This window comes from Neomonachus schauinslandi, chromosome 8 (assembly GCF_002201575.2).
Source record: "Neomonachus schauinslandi chromosome 8, ASM220157v2, whole genome shotgun sequence".
Taxonomy (NCBI): domain Eukaryota; kingdom Metazoa; phylum Chordata; class Mammalia; order Carnivora; family Phocidae; genus Neomonachus; species Neomonachus schauinslandi.
The window spans coordinates 125,737,853-125,756,025 of record NC_058410.1 but is presented as its reverse complement, the minus strand read 5'-3'; the positions used below and the strand labels follow the sequence as shown (position 1 = coordinate 125,756,025).

The 18,173-nt window shown below is 43.9% G+C and overlaps 1 protein-coding gene across 1 annotated transcript in view; it reads right to left on the bottom strand.

The window, feature by feature from the left end:
• The window catches only part of LY86 (lymphocyte antigen 86), a 57,213-nt gene extending 41,286 nt beyond the window's left edge, over positions 1-15,927 (bottom strand). Inside the window, exon 1 of the mRNA XM_021697082.1 lies at positions 15,788-15,927. Within this exon, the coding sequence (XP_021552757.1) occupies positions 15,788-15,914 (127 nt within the window). The 5' untranslated portion in view covers positions 15,915-15,927. The remainder of the gene's footprint in view (positions 1-15,787) is intronic.
• Positions 15,928-18,173: the final 2,246 nt, after the last annotated feature.

The following is an 18,173-nucleotide window of genomic DNA, read 5'->3' as shown; positions in this document are numbered from 1 at the left end:
TATCCCCCACATTGTGAGATGGAGACAGAATAGGTCTGCTGGATGTCTCAGCTCTGCAGTAGAGCTCTCCCTGATGGGGAGGAGGGAGATGTTTCTATGGGAAACTTCTCGTTAGCACTTTGTCACTTGTGTGACATAGACCACCCCATGGCATGAATAATATAGGACTACAAGCACTTACAAGTCATTGCCAGAGGAGGAAAGAACCAGCTGCCTTTGGCTTGGCAGCCCCTCTGGCAGCAAAATAAACTCCTAAGCAAAGAAAGGGCTCATTTCTTGGCTTCCCAAATCAACACAATCCTACTACTTCCCTCCTGGTTAGAGGATTAAAAATACTTTTGCTAAAAATGACAACAAAAAAAGAATTATATTGGAAGATAGCAAACTGATAGGAAAAATAAGATGGGAAACCTGACTTCAGATTAATAAATGAGAATAGTGCACCTGCCGAATGCCCACAGCCTTCCTGCCCACCCCCCATTCCCACACTCAGGTTAAATGCACCACATGTTGATCACAGCAAAATTTTAGGTAGACCCCTGACTCAACTCCACCTTTCTCTTTCACATCATTGCTGTAACCATTTGGATATTGTTCAGCCTTTTCTTGCCATCTGTTCATGTGTTTTCAGAACATAACATTTAAAAACTGTTATTGTGTGAAAGCATTACTAGATAAGACTGGTTCCAAATACCTTCTCCCGGGCTGAAACCTGAGAAAAGTGGAAAGAAAAGTCCTGGGCTGGGAAACCTTTTCTGATACAAAGAGATATAAATTATAGGTGCTGCCAACAGCTTGTAATTATAAAAAATTGGAAGCAACCAAAATATTAATCAAAAGGAGAATGGATACAATTGTAGTCAATACAAGTAATTATATACTCTGCAGCTGTGAAAATGAATTAACCAAAGCTACGCATGCTAGCTATCGCCTGGAACAATGTCAGACATTGGTCCCCAAAGAAATTGTTCAGGCAACTCTCTTATTAATTCCAGTAATTTTTAGATTAGGTTTTTCTGCATGGCCAGTCCTATTGTATGCATATAATAACATTTTTGTTCCCTCCTTTTAAGTCCTTAAGTATTATATTTTTCTTGTCTTACTGTGCTGGCTGGGGCCTTCAGTGCACTGATGGATAGAAGTGGGGATGATGGGCATGCTTATCTCCTTCTTGGTTTTAAAGGAATTGCTTTCAGCGTTTCACTATTAAATCTGATGTTCACTGTGGGTCTATATTTTAGGTCTATATTTTAGATGTAAAAAATCAGAGAGCTGAGTTTTATTATTTTTTTTTTAAGTAGGCTCCACACCCAGCATGGAGCCCAACATGGAACTTGAACCCACAACCCTGAGATCAAGACCTGAGCTGAGATCGAGTCAGACGCTTAACTGACTGAGCCACCCAGGTGCCCCCAGAGAGCTGAATTTTAAAGTTCAATCTAGTATTCTTTTTAAAAAAATCAATTTACCTTAGTCGATTTATATATATGAGACTCTCTTATACATTTGTAATTATTTCTCATTTATAGTTGGGTTTTCGTTCCTTAATGTCCTGATCTTTATATGCTCCTTTGTCTCCTTCTTTCCAACATTCTTTTGGATTGACTCAAGCGTTTAATTTTTTTTTTTTTTTTACTAATTTGAAAGTAATATACTATATTGCTAGCTTTTTAAATAATTACCCTTGAATTCCGAACATGAAAATTCTACTTAATAAAGCTTAAAATGAAACATTACCTTTTTTTCTTTTTGGTTTTTTTGGCATTTATTTATTTATTTATTTCCTATTGTGGTAAAAAACACATGGCATTAGATTTATCATCTTAATCATTTTTTTTAAAGATTTTATTTATTTATTTGAGACAGAGAGAATGAGAGACAGAGAGCATGAGAGGGAGGAGGGTCAGAGGGAGAAGCAGACTCCCTGCCGAGCAGGGAGCCCGAGGCGGGACTCGATCCCGGGACTCCGGGATCATAACCTGAGCCGAAGGCAATCGCTTAACCAACTGAGCCACCCAGGTGCCCTCATCTTAATCATTTTTAAGCATACAGTTCAGTAATGTTAAGTATAGTCACACTGTTGTGTAACCGTACGACAATACAACTTTTTCATTTTGCAAAAGTAAACATGATTTTAACCCTTTCCCTGAAAAATACAAGGACAAGGTCATCAGAGTGCTTTATGTCCCATCACCAGCTCCTTCCTTCACGTGCTATTATTATCCTGTAGTTTGTGCTGAATTATTGCTTTGTGGTAGGGAGCCTCCAATACCACTCCCAGCGGTCCCTGCTCCTAATTCACACCCTTATGTAAAGCTTTCCCCTGAGACCCAGTGACTTGCTTCTAAGCAGCAGAGCATGGCAAATGTGTTGGGATGTTGCTTCTGAAATTAGGTTACCAAAAAAAAAAAAAATCTGCCTTTCTTGCCCTCTCATACTCTCTTGCTTAGAGCCTTTGCTCTGTGGGAGCATGGTGCCGTGTTGTGAGTGGCCCCGTAGAGAGACTTCCATGGCAAAGAACCGAAGCTTCTGGCCAACAGCCACCGAGGACCTGAATCCTGCTAACAGCCATGTGAGTGAGCTTGGAGTGACCTTCTGGGGTCTGACTCTAGCCACATACTCATAGGAGTTTGGGAGCAGATCTTCTGTCAATCAAGCCTCAAGATGGTTGCAGCCCAGACCAACCCCTTGATCAGCATTTCAAGAGACCCCATGTCAGGGACACCCAACTAAACCACACCTGAACTCCTGCAGAGAGTCTGTGGTTTGAAGCTGCTAGGTTTTAGAGTAATTTGTTATGCAACAGTGGAAAGCAAATACATTCCCTTTTCAAATTGGACATTATTATCATCCTTACATCCATTGCTTATTTGAGTTTCCTAAATCTTTGCTTGCCATTCCAACTTGTATGTCCGAACTCACTTCTGAGAGATCATTTTATTTCTTTCTGAAGTATCCCTTGGAAAGTTCCTTTACTGAGAATCTTTGGCAGGCAAACTCCAGATTTTGTTTGTTCAAAAAAAGTCTGTAATTTAATTTCTAGGCTTGGGGTTTCCTGGATCATGAAGATGATAGAAATTTGGGCCCCAAACCTATTAGCTCTTTCATCTGCAGCTGCTAATTCTCAGGGAAAACTTATTTCTCCAGAGACCAGGTCAGTTAGATAAGTTTCCTTGTCTTCTGCTTTTGCTGAATTATTATTTTTTTCTTATTCACTTTTTAAAATTGTGGATATAACTTTCTGAAGGACTGAGCTTCGTGGAGGGGTCAATTTCCCATCTTGCACAGCACAGGACTATGCTACCAAACTCCCACACAGCCACTGAAGCCTGAGTTCTGGTTCCTGGAGACAGACAAATTTTCTGAGGGTGGACAAGTCTTAAGTGCCAGTTTTCCTCTACATTTGGGCTTTCTCTTTCTTTTGTTCCTGGAGACTTCCTATATTTTCTTACAAGATTCAGCTATGCTTTCAAAAATCAGGACACTTGATACCTGCTAGCAAGCCTGTGCTTTGTTCAACCACTGGTTCAAATAAACCAAGAGCCATTGGCGATTTTTCTTCAGGTCTTTTTTTTTTTTAAGCAAACACACTCATATAAGAACTGCTCTTTAATTTAGTTAAAACCAAAGCCAAGTGTGTGGCAGAAAAGCTATTGTTCACCCTGGAAAAATTATCTTCCTGCCCACTCTCCACACCACTTGGATCCCAAACAGCTCAATGTAAGTCAGGCTAGAAATTAGAGTCTCTGGGGGAACTGAGGCTCCTACTACTTCCCTTTTGGAATAGCTTTTATCCTGCATTCAGACCCAAGCCAGCTGACTCCAACGGAGTGGGGGCCGAAGGATTTGGGCATTTAGGCATTTGCCTGATGGCTGAAGTTGGCTGCACTTAACAAGCTTTTCTATATATGGAGAAAAGGCCAGAAGAAACAGGACACTGGCATCAAGTTTTAGGACTTTAGGGGCCCAAGTCACCTATCATATGTTAATCAGGTGTCCCCTGTCCCGGTTATTTGTCTCCTAACTGTTGAGGTTCCTAATTTATGAGGTTCAGACCACAGAACAAGGCAGCTCTATTCTAAACATGCTCTTGCTTTCACTGCTTTATAAAACCATATCATTTCTTTTTTTATTATTGGGTTATGTTAATCACCATACATTACATCATTAGTTTTTGACGTAGTGTTCCATGATTCATTGTTTGTGCATAACACCCAGTGCTCCATGCAGAACGTGCCCTCTTTAATACCCATCACCAGGCTAACCCATCCTCCCACCCCCCTCCCCTCTAGAACCCTCAGTTTTGTTTTTCAGAGCCCATCGTCTCTCAAAAACCATGTCATTTCTAAGAAAGGTCTGCAATCAGTACATTTATGGAGCCATTGGTCCTCTCAATATTATAAGAAGACCCCATAGGTCTTCTGTATATACAAAGGCTCTTGTTTTATAGGATCCTGGGCAAGAAAGGATGTGGACAAATTGCCTTAAGAGAAGGGCTGCATAGGAAGAGGATTTTTTGCACTTTGGAGATACAGGTATGAAAGAGAGGTCTGATCTTGCTGTATGTGAGGTCTTTGACCTGAAATTGTGTGAGTTCACCCATCATGGCTTTTATGTTGTGAGAGGAAGCAGAGCTGACCTGGGAGATCCCGTTGTGTTCAGCTGCCATGAAGCTTTGTGGCTATGTTTAGGACACACTGCCTCTCTGGCTCAAGTTGTTCTGAACGAGGAGGCAGTTGGATGGAAGTCCTGAGGGTCTATCTGGCCAGGATACTTCCCAATTCTGTAAGAGGTCCCCAGTCTACCCTCAGCCTGTAGACAAGGAAAGGCAGAATGCTGACCTCTCCCTATGTGCCTGCAAATGCCAAGCTTGGGGAGAAATAGATGGTCATGTGACACCCATGACCACAATAGATGCCATAAGGCAGACTGTCAGAAACTGATCCTTGGCCTCACACATCAGTAGAGCTTCTCTAGTACCTCACTCTGTGTGTCCCTCTCCTCCATCTGTAGCTGTCCAGCCACTGTGAACTATGATTAGCTACCCTGGCCTCGGACCTGTAAACAGACGGCAAGGAAATGCTAGTGTGGAGTGCATGCTCATCCCTGACTGAGAAGGGTAGGGTGGGAGGACATCCCTGGGAACTTGCTCTCGGCTGGCTGGTGAAACGCAATTAGCAATACCAGACAGTTGCTGGGAAGAGACAGAAAGACAGTGCTTGTTGTTTTGAGCTCTTGAAGACCTTGTGTCGTACGACTCTACTTAGCCAGCATGTCTGGGAGCTGCAGCACTAACAATGGCAGGAAGGAAGTCGGGTCACATCCCAAGCACTAGATGAGCACGTAGCCTCATTCTTAGTTCTTTGGGGATTCAGGGTGTTTCCACCCCTATGGATAGATCAGAGAGAACAACGCACTTTTCTCTACCTTTGGGAGTAGGTAAGAGTAAGGACCAAGAGTTGTGACTGAGCCAGAAAAAAAAAATGGAACAGAAGGACTGATGAGCTTGAGGGGTCTCATATAAAATTCAGATAGAAAGCTGGATGACAATCAAATCAGCACCAGCAGTCACAGAGAAGATACAAGTAAAAGGACAATTCAGTGCTATCTTCAAAGCTGATGAGTCAGCTAAATGTTGTGCAGATGAGTCTCAACTGTGCAAAGTCTATCATTTCTTCTAAACAACCCCTCTAATTATACATTTGACATTACCATGGGTGGTGTAAGTTTCCTGGAATGCTGACAGACCAGGTTAATGTATAATAATGCTAGGACGGTGAGTAACATCCCAATGACCCTGGGAAACACACATCTTTTGTGGAAAAAGCACCAGGATACAGGGAATTTTGTGCAAGGAAGGGGCTTCAAGTCTTCAAGTTGTACTAGGTCAAGTTTCAGTAAAGAGAGCTTGCTGACCAGCCATCGATCCCACAGTCAATGGACTGGTAACTTGGAACCTGTATCCTTGGCTAGTCTGAGGTGATATCTTTGGTCTGGGGCATCCTAAACACCTAGGAAAATACTGAACTAAGTATGACTATAACCCCAGGATGATGTAAGAATACAGGTAAGAGTAAATATCACTGTAATAATGTTAAAGACATAAATGTAAACCCATGTTACCGATATTTTGAAAGATACTGTAGTCTAACAACAAACGGTAGTAAGTGGAATACATTGTGATAATTTGTGTCTGCTTGCCTGCTTTTAAAGATTTTAAAGCATTTAAGGAAATCTGCTGTTTTAGGTTAAATACTCAAGACAATCCTATTAATAAGCATGTGACCAATGTATGTGTGTCTGCAATAAAATTAATTTGTTTAATTTACAAAAATTTCACTTAATTGTACAAGTAGTATTTAATTGTTTAAGGGGGTTTTATAATACAGTACAGGAAGATTAAACTGAGCACTAAAATATATGGAGGAGCCTTGAATAGGAAAGATCCCAGCTATGGGACAAGATTCTAACGGCTAACAGCCAGAGGGAACGCTGATCATTCTGTTCTGGATTTCTCACTGGGGCTGGCTCAGTTCCCACCTGGCCATAAGGGGCTATGTCAGGCTTCAAATAAGGGAGCCCATTGGCAACACTTCTTCGACTGTAAATTGTGCTTGGAAGCAGCATTTTCTGGGCTGAGGATCTTTTCTTTCTCTTGCTAGCCATTGGGTTGGTTCCACTCACTTCTGTCCTGAAGGCAGAGAGGCATGGAGGGAAGTGGTACAGAATTTCAAGAAGGGACACACAATGATGCCTTCTCGGATCCCAAAAGGAGGCTGGCGGATGTGACTTGCACATTGCCCACTGTGCATGAATCATCCATCGGCTGCACCCACATGGATGGTTAAAGAGTTGTTTCTGGTGGACCCCAGAGTACCTCTTCCAATGCTCACTTGGCTTCTGTAGGGTCCCAGAACAGAGCTACTGGATCAGGGGCCTGAGATATCACTTTACAAGGCATCCCAGAAAAGACCGAACACGTCGGTGTTCACACTGCACACGGTTCCAGCGCTGGTCACCCTTTTCTTTCCATTAAAATGCCAACCGTGTTGTTTGGGGTTTTGGAGGGGAGCATCTGTCTCCCGCCAAACCCCAATATGTGTGACCAGCACTGCTCCTGTGTTGTGCCTTCCAGCTTGCTCTTACCAGCGTTGCAGGGGGCTCTGCCAGGTTCTCCAGCTGCACAGTTTGGGGCCGGAAAGGGGCTCTTTCACCTTCACCTTCCTTGACCTGGACAAAACAAGCTGCTTTGGTCCCCCGCACTTCCCCTTCTGCAGTCGCAAGTCTGAAGCCTTGCCCTGGACCTCACACTGTGGCGACTTCGGGAATATATCGTCTGTGTTGTAGTCTGCACAGAAATAGCTGCAGAGCTGGACAGACAGTCTTTCCCCATCTCTACCTCTTCAAAGATTCTACTCCAAAACAGGAGCAAAGCCGCTTCTCACGGTTTTGCTTGAGGATGGAAAGAGCAGTGAACAGCACCCAGGAAGACATTTCCTGCTGGCACCGAAGAGTCTTTTAGACTTACTCTTGGCTTTTTTCCCTCTCTTTAGGTCCCTAGTCATTAAGGGACTCCGCATCTCTTTTAAAAAGTGCTTGGGAGGATTCACACCGCCTTGGAGGTCTGGCTGAAAGGACCTCACAGAAGCGGGCAGGAGGAGTTCTGTGGCTTGGTAGCAAGAGCTCACCTACAAGATTTGTTCTCCTCCAGCTCCTGTTCACTTTCAACTTTTTCCTCTTCCCATCTTTGCAAGTCTGCATCTCAATGTTGACACTCATATATATATATAGATGCTCATATAAATATATATATATTTTAAAAATAATTTTCCCATCTTTAAAAGTCTGCGTCTCAATGTTGACACTCATGTTTATATGTATTTAATAAATATATTGATTTTAAAAATAATAGTAGTTATAATTACAGGTGAGCTCTTGCTACCAAGCCACTGAACTATTATTTTTAAAATCAACTTTCTGCCTTTAAGTTTGAGCAAAAAGACCTCACTATGCTCCCAGCAGCTAACTGTTTCATCTTGAGTGCCTGTTTATGCCTTTGAAATGGCATCGTGGTCTCCCTGCCTATTTGTCTACTTTTCTCTAATTGTACAGTATTTAGATCCCTATTAATCCAGGAAAATAAACGAAGAGAGAAATTGCTTTCTGTGTGCAATATTTTAAAGTACTGTTAAATGACTATGTGGCGGGTGATATTTTCCATTATTATTATTTTTTTGATAGTGTTGCTTCTTTTGTGTTGTTTTATGCTCCATTTATTTCAGAATTACTAGGCTTTGAGGAAAGCAGTTTCCGCCTCCTTCCCTTTCCTTCCAGGGCAGTTTTAAAATAACTTTTCTACCAACGCTTTATCAACATGCTTTGCTCTGCAGCCAGGTCATTTGCAGTTTACCCTTTATTTTAGAGGAGTTGTTGCCAGGATTGCTTTGCATTTTTAAGGTCTGATTAATTGTCCTGTTTGACTATCTTGATGGATTACTCAGATGCACGTGACTTGATTTTGACTTTGTAATTAAAGATTTTTTTGGAGGTCAGATAAAGTGCCTGCCCTGCTGAAAACTTCAGCACACATGCAAAACCTATTCAGGCAGATATGGACAAGGCTGACTGCCTTCAAGGAGAGAAGAGCAGGTGTTGATTATGAAGCATGGTGACCAGATGCCATGGTCCCCCGACCCTGGAACATCCCAGATGGCTGGCCCTGGTCCCTTAGGAACCACCCACAGCCCTCAACTTACTGCTGGAGATAGGGCTCCCTCTCCCCTCCCCACTCACCAATTTCTCCACCTGAAAACTGCTGTCAGATGTGGGGGAAATAGGGTTTCCTTATAAAATAAGTAAGCTAACCTCACAGGAAGGCTCCATCTGAAAAATAACTGTTCTCGCTGGTAAGAGAATGACCTTTCATTTCCTTTTTAAAAATTTGGTAGATGACGAGAGACTGTGGACTCTGAGAAACAAACTGAGGGTTCTAGAGGGGAGGGGGATGGGTGGATGGGTTAGCCTGGTGATGGGGATTAAAGAGGGCACGTATTGAATGGAGCACTGGATGTTATATGCAAACAATGAATCATGGAACACTACATAAAAAATAATTAAAAATAAATTAATTAAAAAATATAAAAAATAAAAATAAATAAAAACTGGAAAAAAAATTGGTAGATGTTATTTCCAAACACCTTGCAACAAAAGTGAGCTTGGTACACAGGGCTAAAAAACGTAGATGTGGGTGCTCCTTCTCTTCTATGGCTGTTACAGGTCCCTGATGGATATTTGGGAAGAGCCAAACTGGCCCAGCTCTGAATGCATGCGGAGAGGGGAGGCTGGGGTGGGAGAAGATGGGACAATCCTTGAATCAGAAACCAAATCTCTCTCCTCCTCCTCCTCTTCCTCCTTCACTCCCTCCTCCCTTCCTCCTCTTCCTGCTTCTTCTGCTAGTGTAGGGTTTTCACTTCCTCACCCAAAGACTTACTTTTTGAGCTGTCTCTTCTTCTTATCCCTACCCTATGCTTCTGGGATCAGACGCATGGGTTGCTCCATATTGGAATTCCATAATGTAGCTTTAAGTCACTGGGAATGGAGTCAGACACTTAGGGTTGTACTGTGGCTCAGGTATGTTACCTGATAAGATAGTTAGTATGAATGTGCTTCAGTCTCCATATCTGGAAAATGGAGATGAACATGCTACACACCTCATAGGACTGTTTGTAAAGATTGAATGAGACCTTATAAATGGAGGGATGTTATAAATTATAAAATGTTATGCAGCAGCAGGAGATTATTATAGAAATGATGATACCCTCAAAGGTATCTTACGAATTCCTGCACTCATGATGGTTTTGGTGTCAAGATTACTTGGCCACACAGCCTCTCTATGGTTAGAATCATCCAGAAGACACAGAACTGGAGGCTCTGATCTGGAGAAGAGCTTGAGAAATTCTTTCCTACCCTTGACCAGGGAGCAGGAACCTTTTTCTATAAAGAGCCAAACAGTTAATATTTCAGTGGCCATATTGTCACTATCACCCTACTTATGGGAGAAGCCATAAACAATACAGAAACAAATGAGTGTGGCCATGTTCCAATAAAACTTTATGGACACAGAAATTGGCATTTCATGTAATTTTCACATGTCGCAAATATTCTTCTTCTTTTGAATCTTGTAGCCATCTAAATGTGTAAAAACCATTCTTAGCTCACAGGCCATATAAAACCAGGCAGCATGTGGGATTTGGCCTGTGGGCATCATTTGCCAACACCTGTCCTAGACTACTCCCAGGAGCCAGGGGAATGACCAGGTTGACTGTATCGGAGATATCAAAAGGGAGACATGGAGTCATTTGGGCATGTGTCAGAGGTATTTGACTTTTTATGACCCTCTTCTCTGCCTGGCTGATGTCAAAGCATGTTAAATGACAATACTGAGGTTCACACTCAAGGCTCTTGTCAAAAAATACAACCTAGCTCCTTATCAAAAAACCCAAAACAGTAAACAACAATGGCAACAAAAGTATTTATGGATGGCTGTCTGGAGCACATGTGGCTAGTCCTATAGGCAGTCTAACTTTCCCTTGAGCAATCCAGACCTGCAAGTGCTCCATTCATGGAAGCTTCTACTGCAGCCCCTTGCAAAATTGATCCTGAGTTGCATTTTGGTGCTGAATCCTCACTCCTTGTTTCCATGAAAAACAGTGGATGGGAATCACATCGCTTCAGGTAGAAATTCCTCTCAGAGATCATCCCAGTATCAGGAAAGGCTAGACGTCTTAAAAACTAATTTTATTTTGCAAGCAATGTAATTTCCTTGTTTGATATGGCTTCAAGGGAGCTCATAATCAAATATACCCCTATTGACTAGAAAATATTTTGCAAGTCATCAGCAGCAAAGATTTATGTACTAAGTATGTACTATGCGCTTTTCATACAGTTCTTTTCACTTAATCCTCACATAGCCCTGAGAGGTAGGTAAAATTATTATCCCTATTGTAATGGGCTGAATAATGGCTCCTGAATGTCCTAATCCCCAGAACCTGCCAATGTCACCTTGTATAGCAAAAGGAAATTTGCAGATGGGATTAAGTTAAGGATCTTGAGATGGGGAGATTATCCTAATCTCAGTGTCCCCATCAGAGGGAGGCAGAGGGAGATTTGGCATAGAAGAAAGCAGTATGATAAGATGTTGAAGCAATATGCTATCTTGTTGGCTTCAAAGATGGAGGAAGGGGCCATGAGCCAAGGAATGCAGTTGTAGAAGCTGGAAAAGGCCAGGAAAGAGATTCTCCCCTAGAGTTTCCAAGGGAGTGTGGCCCTTCACTAAATGAAGTTGACTTTGGATTTCTGACCTCTGGAACACTAAAAGAATACACGTGTGTCATTTTAAGGCACCAAGCGGTAACCATTACTGCATCCATAGAAAACTCATATGCCCACTTTGCAATCTAAGACAGGAGACAGAATACTGCCCAAGATCTGGAATGAGGTTTGCTGATCTCAGACTCCCAGATCTTACTTCTTACACTGCCTTATCAGTTGTATGTGTCCTGATTTCTCCTGGATTTATTATCCCCCCCTTCCCCCTCCTTTCCCACTACCTCCTTCATCCCCCAATCCTGTGGAGTTTTGCAATCTACCCTGTGAGCTGGTGTGATAGAGGCAGCATATAAATAAATATATTGGTGGGCATTTGTAGCATGTAAATGGGGTGAGATCCCTGGGTTTTTGCTAGCTCTGGGAATTGTCTTATGATTTAGCAAAAGTAAGGCCCCAGGCTGCTTTGTCCCCCCTTCTGTCCCTCTTTACTGTAGCACTAACAGTTGGACAGAACAGGATTTCTGCTTTTCCAGAAAATTGTACTCACTTCCTGGTCAGTATTCAGAGCCCAGCAACTGCTTGTGAGTTTCTTTCTTTCTCCCCAAGGATTTTTGTGTTATTTAGGACATTGTCTGGCCTAAGAGCCACCACCCCACCTCTAAAATTATAAAACAAAACAAGAAGGAAAAAATGAACCCAGAAAACAGTAGATCCTTTATTTTTATTTTATTTTATTTTTGTCAGATGATGACCCCACATCTGTGTGCATGTTGGGATTCTAGAAGACCCTGACATGCATGAAGGAGATCTGAACACCAGGGTTGGATAGAGGGTCTCAACACATGGCCTTTGTTCTATGTTATAGATGTGAAAGCCTTGGGAGCAGGGGTAGGGGGCTGCCCTGCTGTGAATCCAGCAGCTACAGGGAGGACTATCTCCATCTGGGGAGGGGTATGCGACCATTCAGTCCCTGATGACTCAATGGTTCTCAGGAGATGAGGCAGGACCCACCTTTGGAGAAGCTCTAGGACACTGCTTTTTTTTCTGCTGACACCAGAGTATATCAAAGATTCCTTCTGATGTTGAGGCTGTTGATATGATACTAGTTTGACCTGTCATATTTCTTTCCTGGATTATTACTATTTTTAAAAAATTTTATTTGTTTATTTGACAGAGAGAGAGAGAGAGCAAGCACGTGAGCATCAGCAGCAGGGAGGGGCAGAGGGAGAGGGAGAAGCAGGTTCCCTGCTGAGCAGAGAGCAGGACATGGGGCTAGATCCCAGAACCCTGGGATCTTGACCTGAGCTGAAGGCAGAGGCTTAACCGACTGAGTCACCCAGGCACCCCCTGGATTATTGATTCTACAGGCTACAAACCCTGGCTATAGCCTCGAATAGCTTTCAATCTAGTATTCATTCTTCTACCCATTCCCTGAGGGAATCTTTCCAAATGCAATCTCCTCATTGCCAAAGGGATGCAGCCCAACCTCGTCTCTTACTGTATTAGTCAGGCTTCTCCAGAGAAACAGAACCAATGGAAATATATATTAGAAAGAATATGTATAATAAAAGAAGATTTATCATAAGATATTGGCTCACATGATTATGGAGGCTGAGAAGCCCCATGATCTGCCATTTGCAAACTGGAGACCCAGGAAGGCTGGTGGTGTAGTCTGAAGACCCGAGAGAGCCAGATAGCCAGGAGTGCTGTAAGCAGGGGGTCAAAGTCCCAGTTTACAGTCAGGCTGAGAGAGGGAATCCTTCCTCCCTCCACCTTTTGTTCTCTTCAGGCCTTCAACAGGTTGGATGGTGACCACCCACACTGGGGAGGGAGGGTGATCTGTTTTTACTCAGGTCACTGATTTCAATGCTAACGTCTAGAAACACCCTCATAGTCACACACAGAAAGTGTTTAACGAGGGCATCCCGTGGCCCAATCAAGGTGACACATCAAATTCACCAACCATCACACCCGGGCTCTCGCCACATTTCCTACCTCATCTCTCATCAGTCCCTGTGTTCCAGCCCTTCTGCAGCCCCCTGAACTCTATGCCTGGTCACATCTCCCTGCTGTCAACATGCCATTCTCTGTGCCAAGTTATCCTTCCCACTCCTCACCTCTATCTACCGGTCTTCTGACAAAACTCCAGACAGCGGGAAATTAAAGCACAGGCTCGAGTCAGCCGGGCCTGGGATCAAGTCATTTCAATTCCACGGATATTTACTTCATGCCTTCTCTGTGCCCCAGGATGTAATTCTGCCACCATTACTAAGAGCCACCACCCCACCTCTAAAATTATAAAACAAAACAAGAAGGAAAAAATGAACCCCAGGATGGAAGAGTTACCTGACATCTCTAACCCTTGTTTAGACATCCATAAAGTAATAATGCATAGGAAGCACTGAGCCTGGCACATATAAACCTTCCACGGACATAAGGTATTATAATTACCATTTTTTGTCATTCTTTGAGATTAAGGTCAAGCTTGATGACGCTTCCCCCGGCAGGTTTAGACCCCCAAGCTTACCCTTTCCAACCACCATGAGGTACATGATATGTGCCTCTATTCCGGCTCTTCACACAGAGCATTTACCCTGTTGTTAAATTGTCTGATCCTCCCACTACTTTTCGATGAGAACTGTGTCTTCTCCATCCCTTTTCTCTGAGGGGCCAGAGCAGGGCTTGTGCTGACATTTGTTGACTCCACGGAGCAGCTACCCGGAGGGAGGAGTTATCCCCAGAGGCGGGTGATATGCTTTTGTTCTTCTCCTGATGCATCCGCTTCTCTTGCCTTTCTTGGCAGTGACTTGAAAGGCTGTGCCAGGCTTGGCTGCAGGCTGCAGGCTGGTCTGGGGGAGCGACCAGCCATGACAACCTTTTATGGGAGGATGAATTGGAGAAACAAATCCAGAGCAGTCCATTCATCTCAACTCTTGCTTCTCATCCTGCACCTACAATGCATAGATGCCAACAGAAAGCATCCCATCCCCGTGGGAAGAGCAAGAGTAATGAGATCAATACCTACAGCATCTAGCCATTCATTCTCTTTTACATTAGGAAAAAAAAAAGTTTTTGTGCATTTCAGTGTTCAGTGTTCCTTGTTTTTAAAAGAGTAAAATCAAGTTGGACAAATGGCCCTGGAGACCAGCCTTTCCAAGGCAACTCCCTGGGTGGCAGCTGCATGATCAGCTATCTGCTCAAGTGCAACATCTCCAATGCTCCCCAGCTTATCGTGAGGCTAATTTAAATACTGACAGAGCATCACTTTTCCAACTCCTTCAGTCCAAACTGCATTTTGCTTCCTGTCTACCTCCAAAGTGTCATATTTCACACTGACATGCTTTTCCATGAGTCTGTCCTTCTAATCTTCATTCAAGATGTGATCCTAAAGCTGAGCTCATTTTTCCCCACTCAGGCCCCCTTTGTGGACTGAAGTGTGCCTCGACCACCCCCACCAAATTAATATGTTGAAGTCCTAACCCTTAGTACCTTAGAATATGATTTTATTTGAAGATGGGGTCTTTAAAGAGGTGATTAAGATTAAATGAAATTCTATGGATGGGTTCTAATCCAATAGGACTGGTGTTCTTATAAGAAGAGGAGATTAGGACACAGCCAGGCACAGAGGACAGACCAAGTGAGGACACAGGGAGAAGACAGCCATCTACAAGTCAAGGAGAGGGACCTCAGGAGACACCAACCCTGCCAACACCTTGATCTTGGACTTGAAGCCTCCAGAACTGTGAGAAAATAAATACCTGTTGTTTAAGACCCCAGTCCGTGGTACTCTGCTCTAACAGCCCTTGTAGACTAATATATATTCCAAAGTGTTGGTTCAGACACCTACTGCAACAGTTTCCTGCATTCTATTCCTTAGCTTGTACGGTTTGTTGGTAAAGACATTGGCCCCATTGGGGTAATAACCATGGCTCATGCTCTTTGGTTATGTCTGGCCCTAGAAAAAACCCTGGCATTGACAGCCACAAGGTAAGTGCTGAATTAATGAATGAGCAATGCTACCCTAGGAATGTCACAGGAAGGACAGAAATCTTCTCTTTTGACATACGTGATCTTTTCACTCAATTTGCGAATTCAGTAACCTGGAAAGGTAGTCCAGGTATACAGTTTGGGGTGGTGGTGACTAATGGAAGCATCTCTTCTTAATTTTGAGCTAAGGAGGTTTCATGATTTGATAGACTCCGCAGTCATTTCGGTTTTTTTCTGGCTCTGCAGTTTTAGTGAAATGCTCTATTTAGACTCAATGCCTTTTTCTTGTCCTCTTTGTGGTCCTCTTCAGGCTCTTTCCCACTCCCCACCCACCACCTCTGCAAGCGGAGAAAGTATTTGGGTCCTGGTCCTCTCACCTTTTCCCCACCCCAGCTCAGTGCTTCCGCAGCTCCCATCTGCGGGCCTTCATTTCCCCATAAACACAAATGACCACGTTTTTGAAAGACCTTACCGCAACTCTGGTAGAGCACTTCCAGGTTCCCATCCCTGCAGACCATGTGTGTGGGCCAGGCTTTGCTGCTACTGCGGCTGAGAGATAAGAGAGTCCAGATGAGGAGGGCCGCCGTGAAACCCTTCATGGCCAGGCCTTGCGTGTGACCGACAGGAAAAGAGTGGGCCCCAAACTAAGGGCCTTCGGTGCTCTTCCTCTCCCCTGCTACAGGGGTGAATGTTCACTTTCACTTCTTCTATTTTATGCTCCTGAGGAACCACTGTGAGATGCAAAAGGCAGTTAGCAGAGGCATTTGAATACTGTTCCCCCAGGACCTTTGACACTTGAATCAGCAGGGTGAGGTGGCCTGTGTCTAGGGTAGGCTGGATATTGACTCTCTGCTTTCACAGGGAGGAGCCAGCAAGTGATGCATGACCTTATGCCATGGGCCCCCTCCAAACAGCCTTCACAGAACGATCCCTCCACCCCCAGGTGGAGTAGCGAACTCAGGAAAGCAAAAAGCACAGGCCTCCTTGTGGTTTTCCTCAGTAGCCCCCCGTGTCTCCGTGGGCTTCTGGTGTGGGCTGTGGACCTGGCTGGGGCTGGCAAGAAGCAGTTGCCATTTTGAGGGCTACAGAGTCACATTTGGGATCTGGAATGAGGCTTTTGCCCTTTTGGCATTTTCTCTTGTCTGGCTCCAGCCCCACTCTCAAGATTAGGGTTTCAGCAGTGAATTGTGCAGCTGTGAGAACAGAGCTTGTTCTGGGAGCAGCCGATGTGGCCTCTGGAGATGAGGCGGAGGGAATGTCCCTGAGAGGCCAGCGGTGTTCTATTTCTGGCTTGGCTTGGGGGAAGGGGTGGGGAAGGATGGGGAAGTGAGGGCCTCCCTTTTAAGATGGTGTGTGTGGTGGGAGTTAATTGTCTCGGTCATTGGCGGGATTATTAATATCACATCCCGCTTTCTTTTCAAAGCTAAAAGAAAGTTCTTTTCCCCTATTCCACTACCTTTGTCGTGCATCACGACAGCAAAATTTCTCAGCCCGGGCTCCCCAGCCCCACCCCACTCCACCTTAGCTTGAGAGAATCAGAGTCAGGGCCAAGGCCAGCAGATTGGAAGAGCAGCAGAGTACACTATTTCCCCCCGGGAGGAACAGCATTTCTCTGAGCTCACTGGGTAAATTGACTGTTTCGGCTGATAGGTAACTTTGGTTACCTCAGAACTTTTTTTGAAGTAAGTGGAATTTAATTACCAGTGAAAATAAATACACTGACTTAATTGATGAATACTTAGGGAACATCACAAAGCGGTCATTTGGGGAAGGGGCAGGTCTGGTTGATTTTTCTTTTCTTTTCTTTTCTTTTTAGGTACTCACCTACAAATAAGTTAGTGATTTTGGCTTTCAAGTGATTCCCAAAATGTGGTCCCCAGACAACAGCAACAACTTCAACTAGGAGCTTGTTAGAAATGCAAATTCTCGGGCTATATGCAAGACCAACTGAATCAGAAACTCTGAGATGGGGCCCAGCACTGTTTTTTTTTTTTTTAATTCTTTATTTAAATTCAATTTAGATAATATGTAGTGTATTATTAGTTTCAGGGGTAGAGGTCAGTGATTCATCAGTTGCATAGAACACCCAGTGCTCATTACATCACATGCCCTCCTTAATGCCCATCACTCAGTTACCCCATCCCCGGACCCTTTCCCTCCAGCAGCCCTGTTTGTTTCCTATAGTTAAGAGTCTCTTATGGTTTGTCTCCCTTTCTGTTTTCATCTTATTTTATTTTTCCTTCCCTTTCCCTCTGTTCATCTGTTTTGTTTCTTAGATTCCACATATGAGTGAAACCGGTCTGAAGTGGTGTCTCATTGTGGTTTTGATCTGCATTTCCCTGATCTGGCACTGTGTTTTAATAATCCCACTGGTAGTTCTAGGACAGGAACATGGAGGTTGTCCCTAGGGATCTTTGGCTACTCTAGAAGGTGTCGAGAAAGCTCTGAACAGTGAATGAGCAGAGCAATTGAGGCTAAACCCTGCACCCCTGCAGAGCATGGCATGACCAACAAACACACAGGTAGAAGGACCCAAGAGGGCAGAGCAGGGAGCAGATATACTGGTAGAGAGCTGTGAGTGGCTGCCAACAGGGAAACCATGTCATCTGAGGACCAGGCTATAGGTCGTGAATCAAAGGACCTAGTGATGAAAAGAGGCATAATTCAGGAATTGCAGTGACATTTGGCTATATTCAAAATGGACTACTGTGAGGCTCTGGAGGCATGGTGGGTTGAAACAATGAAGGTCAGATTTCAGGGCATCAGCATCAGCTGGGGGCTTGTTAACATCTAGATTGCTGGGCCCTAAACCCAGAGTTTCTAGGTTGCAGATTCAGGAAGTCTGGGGTGGGTCCTGG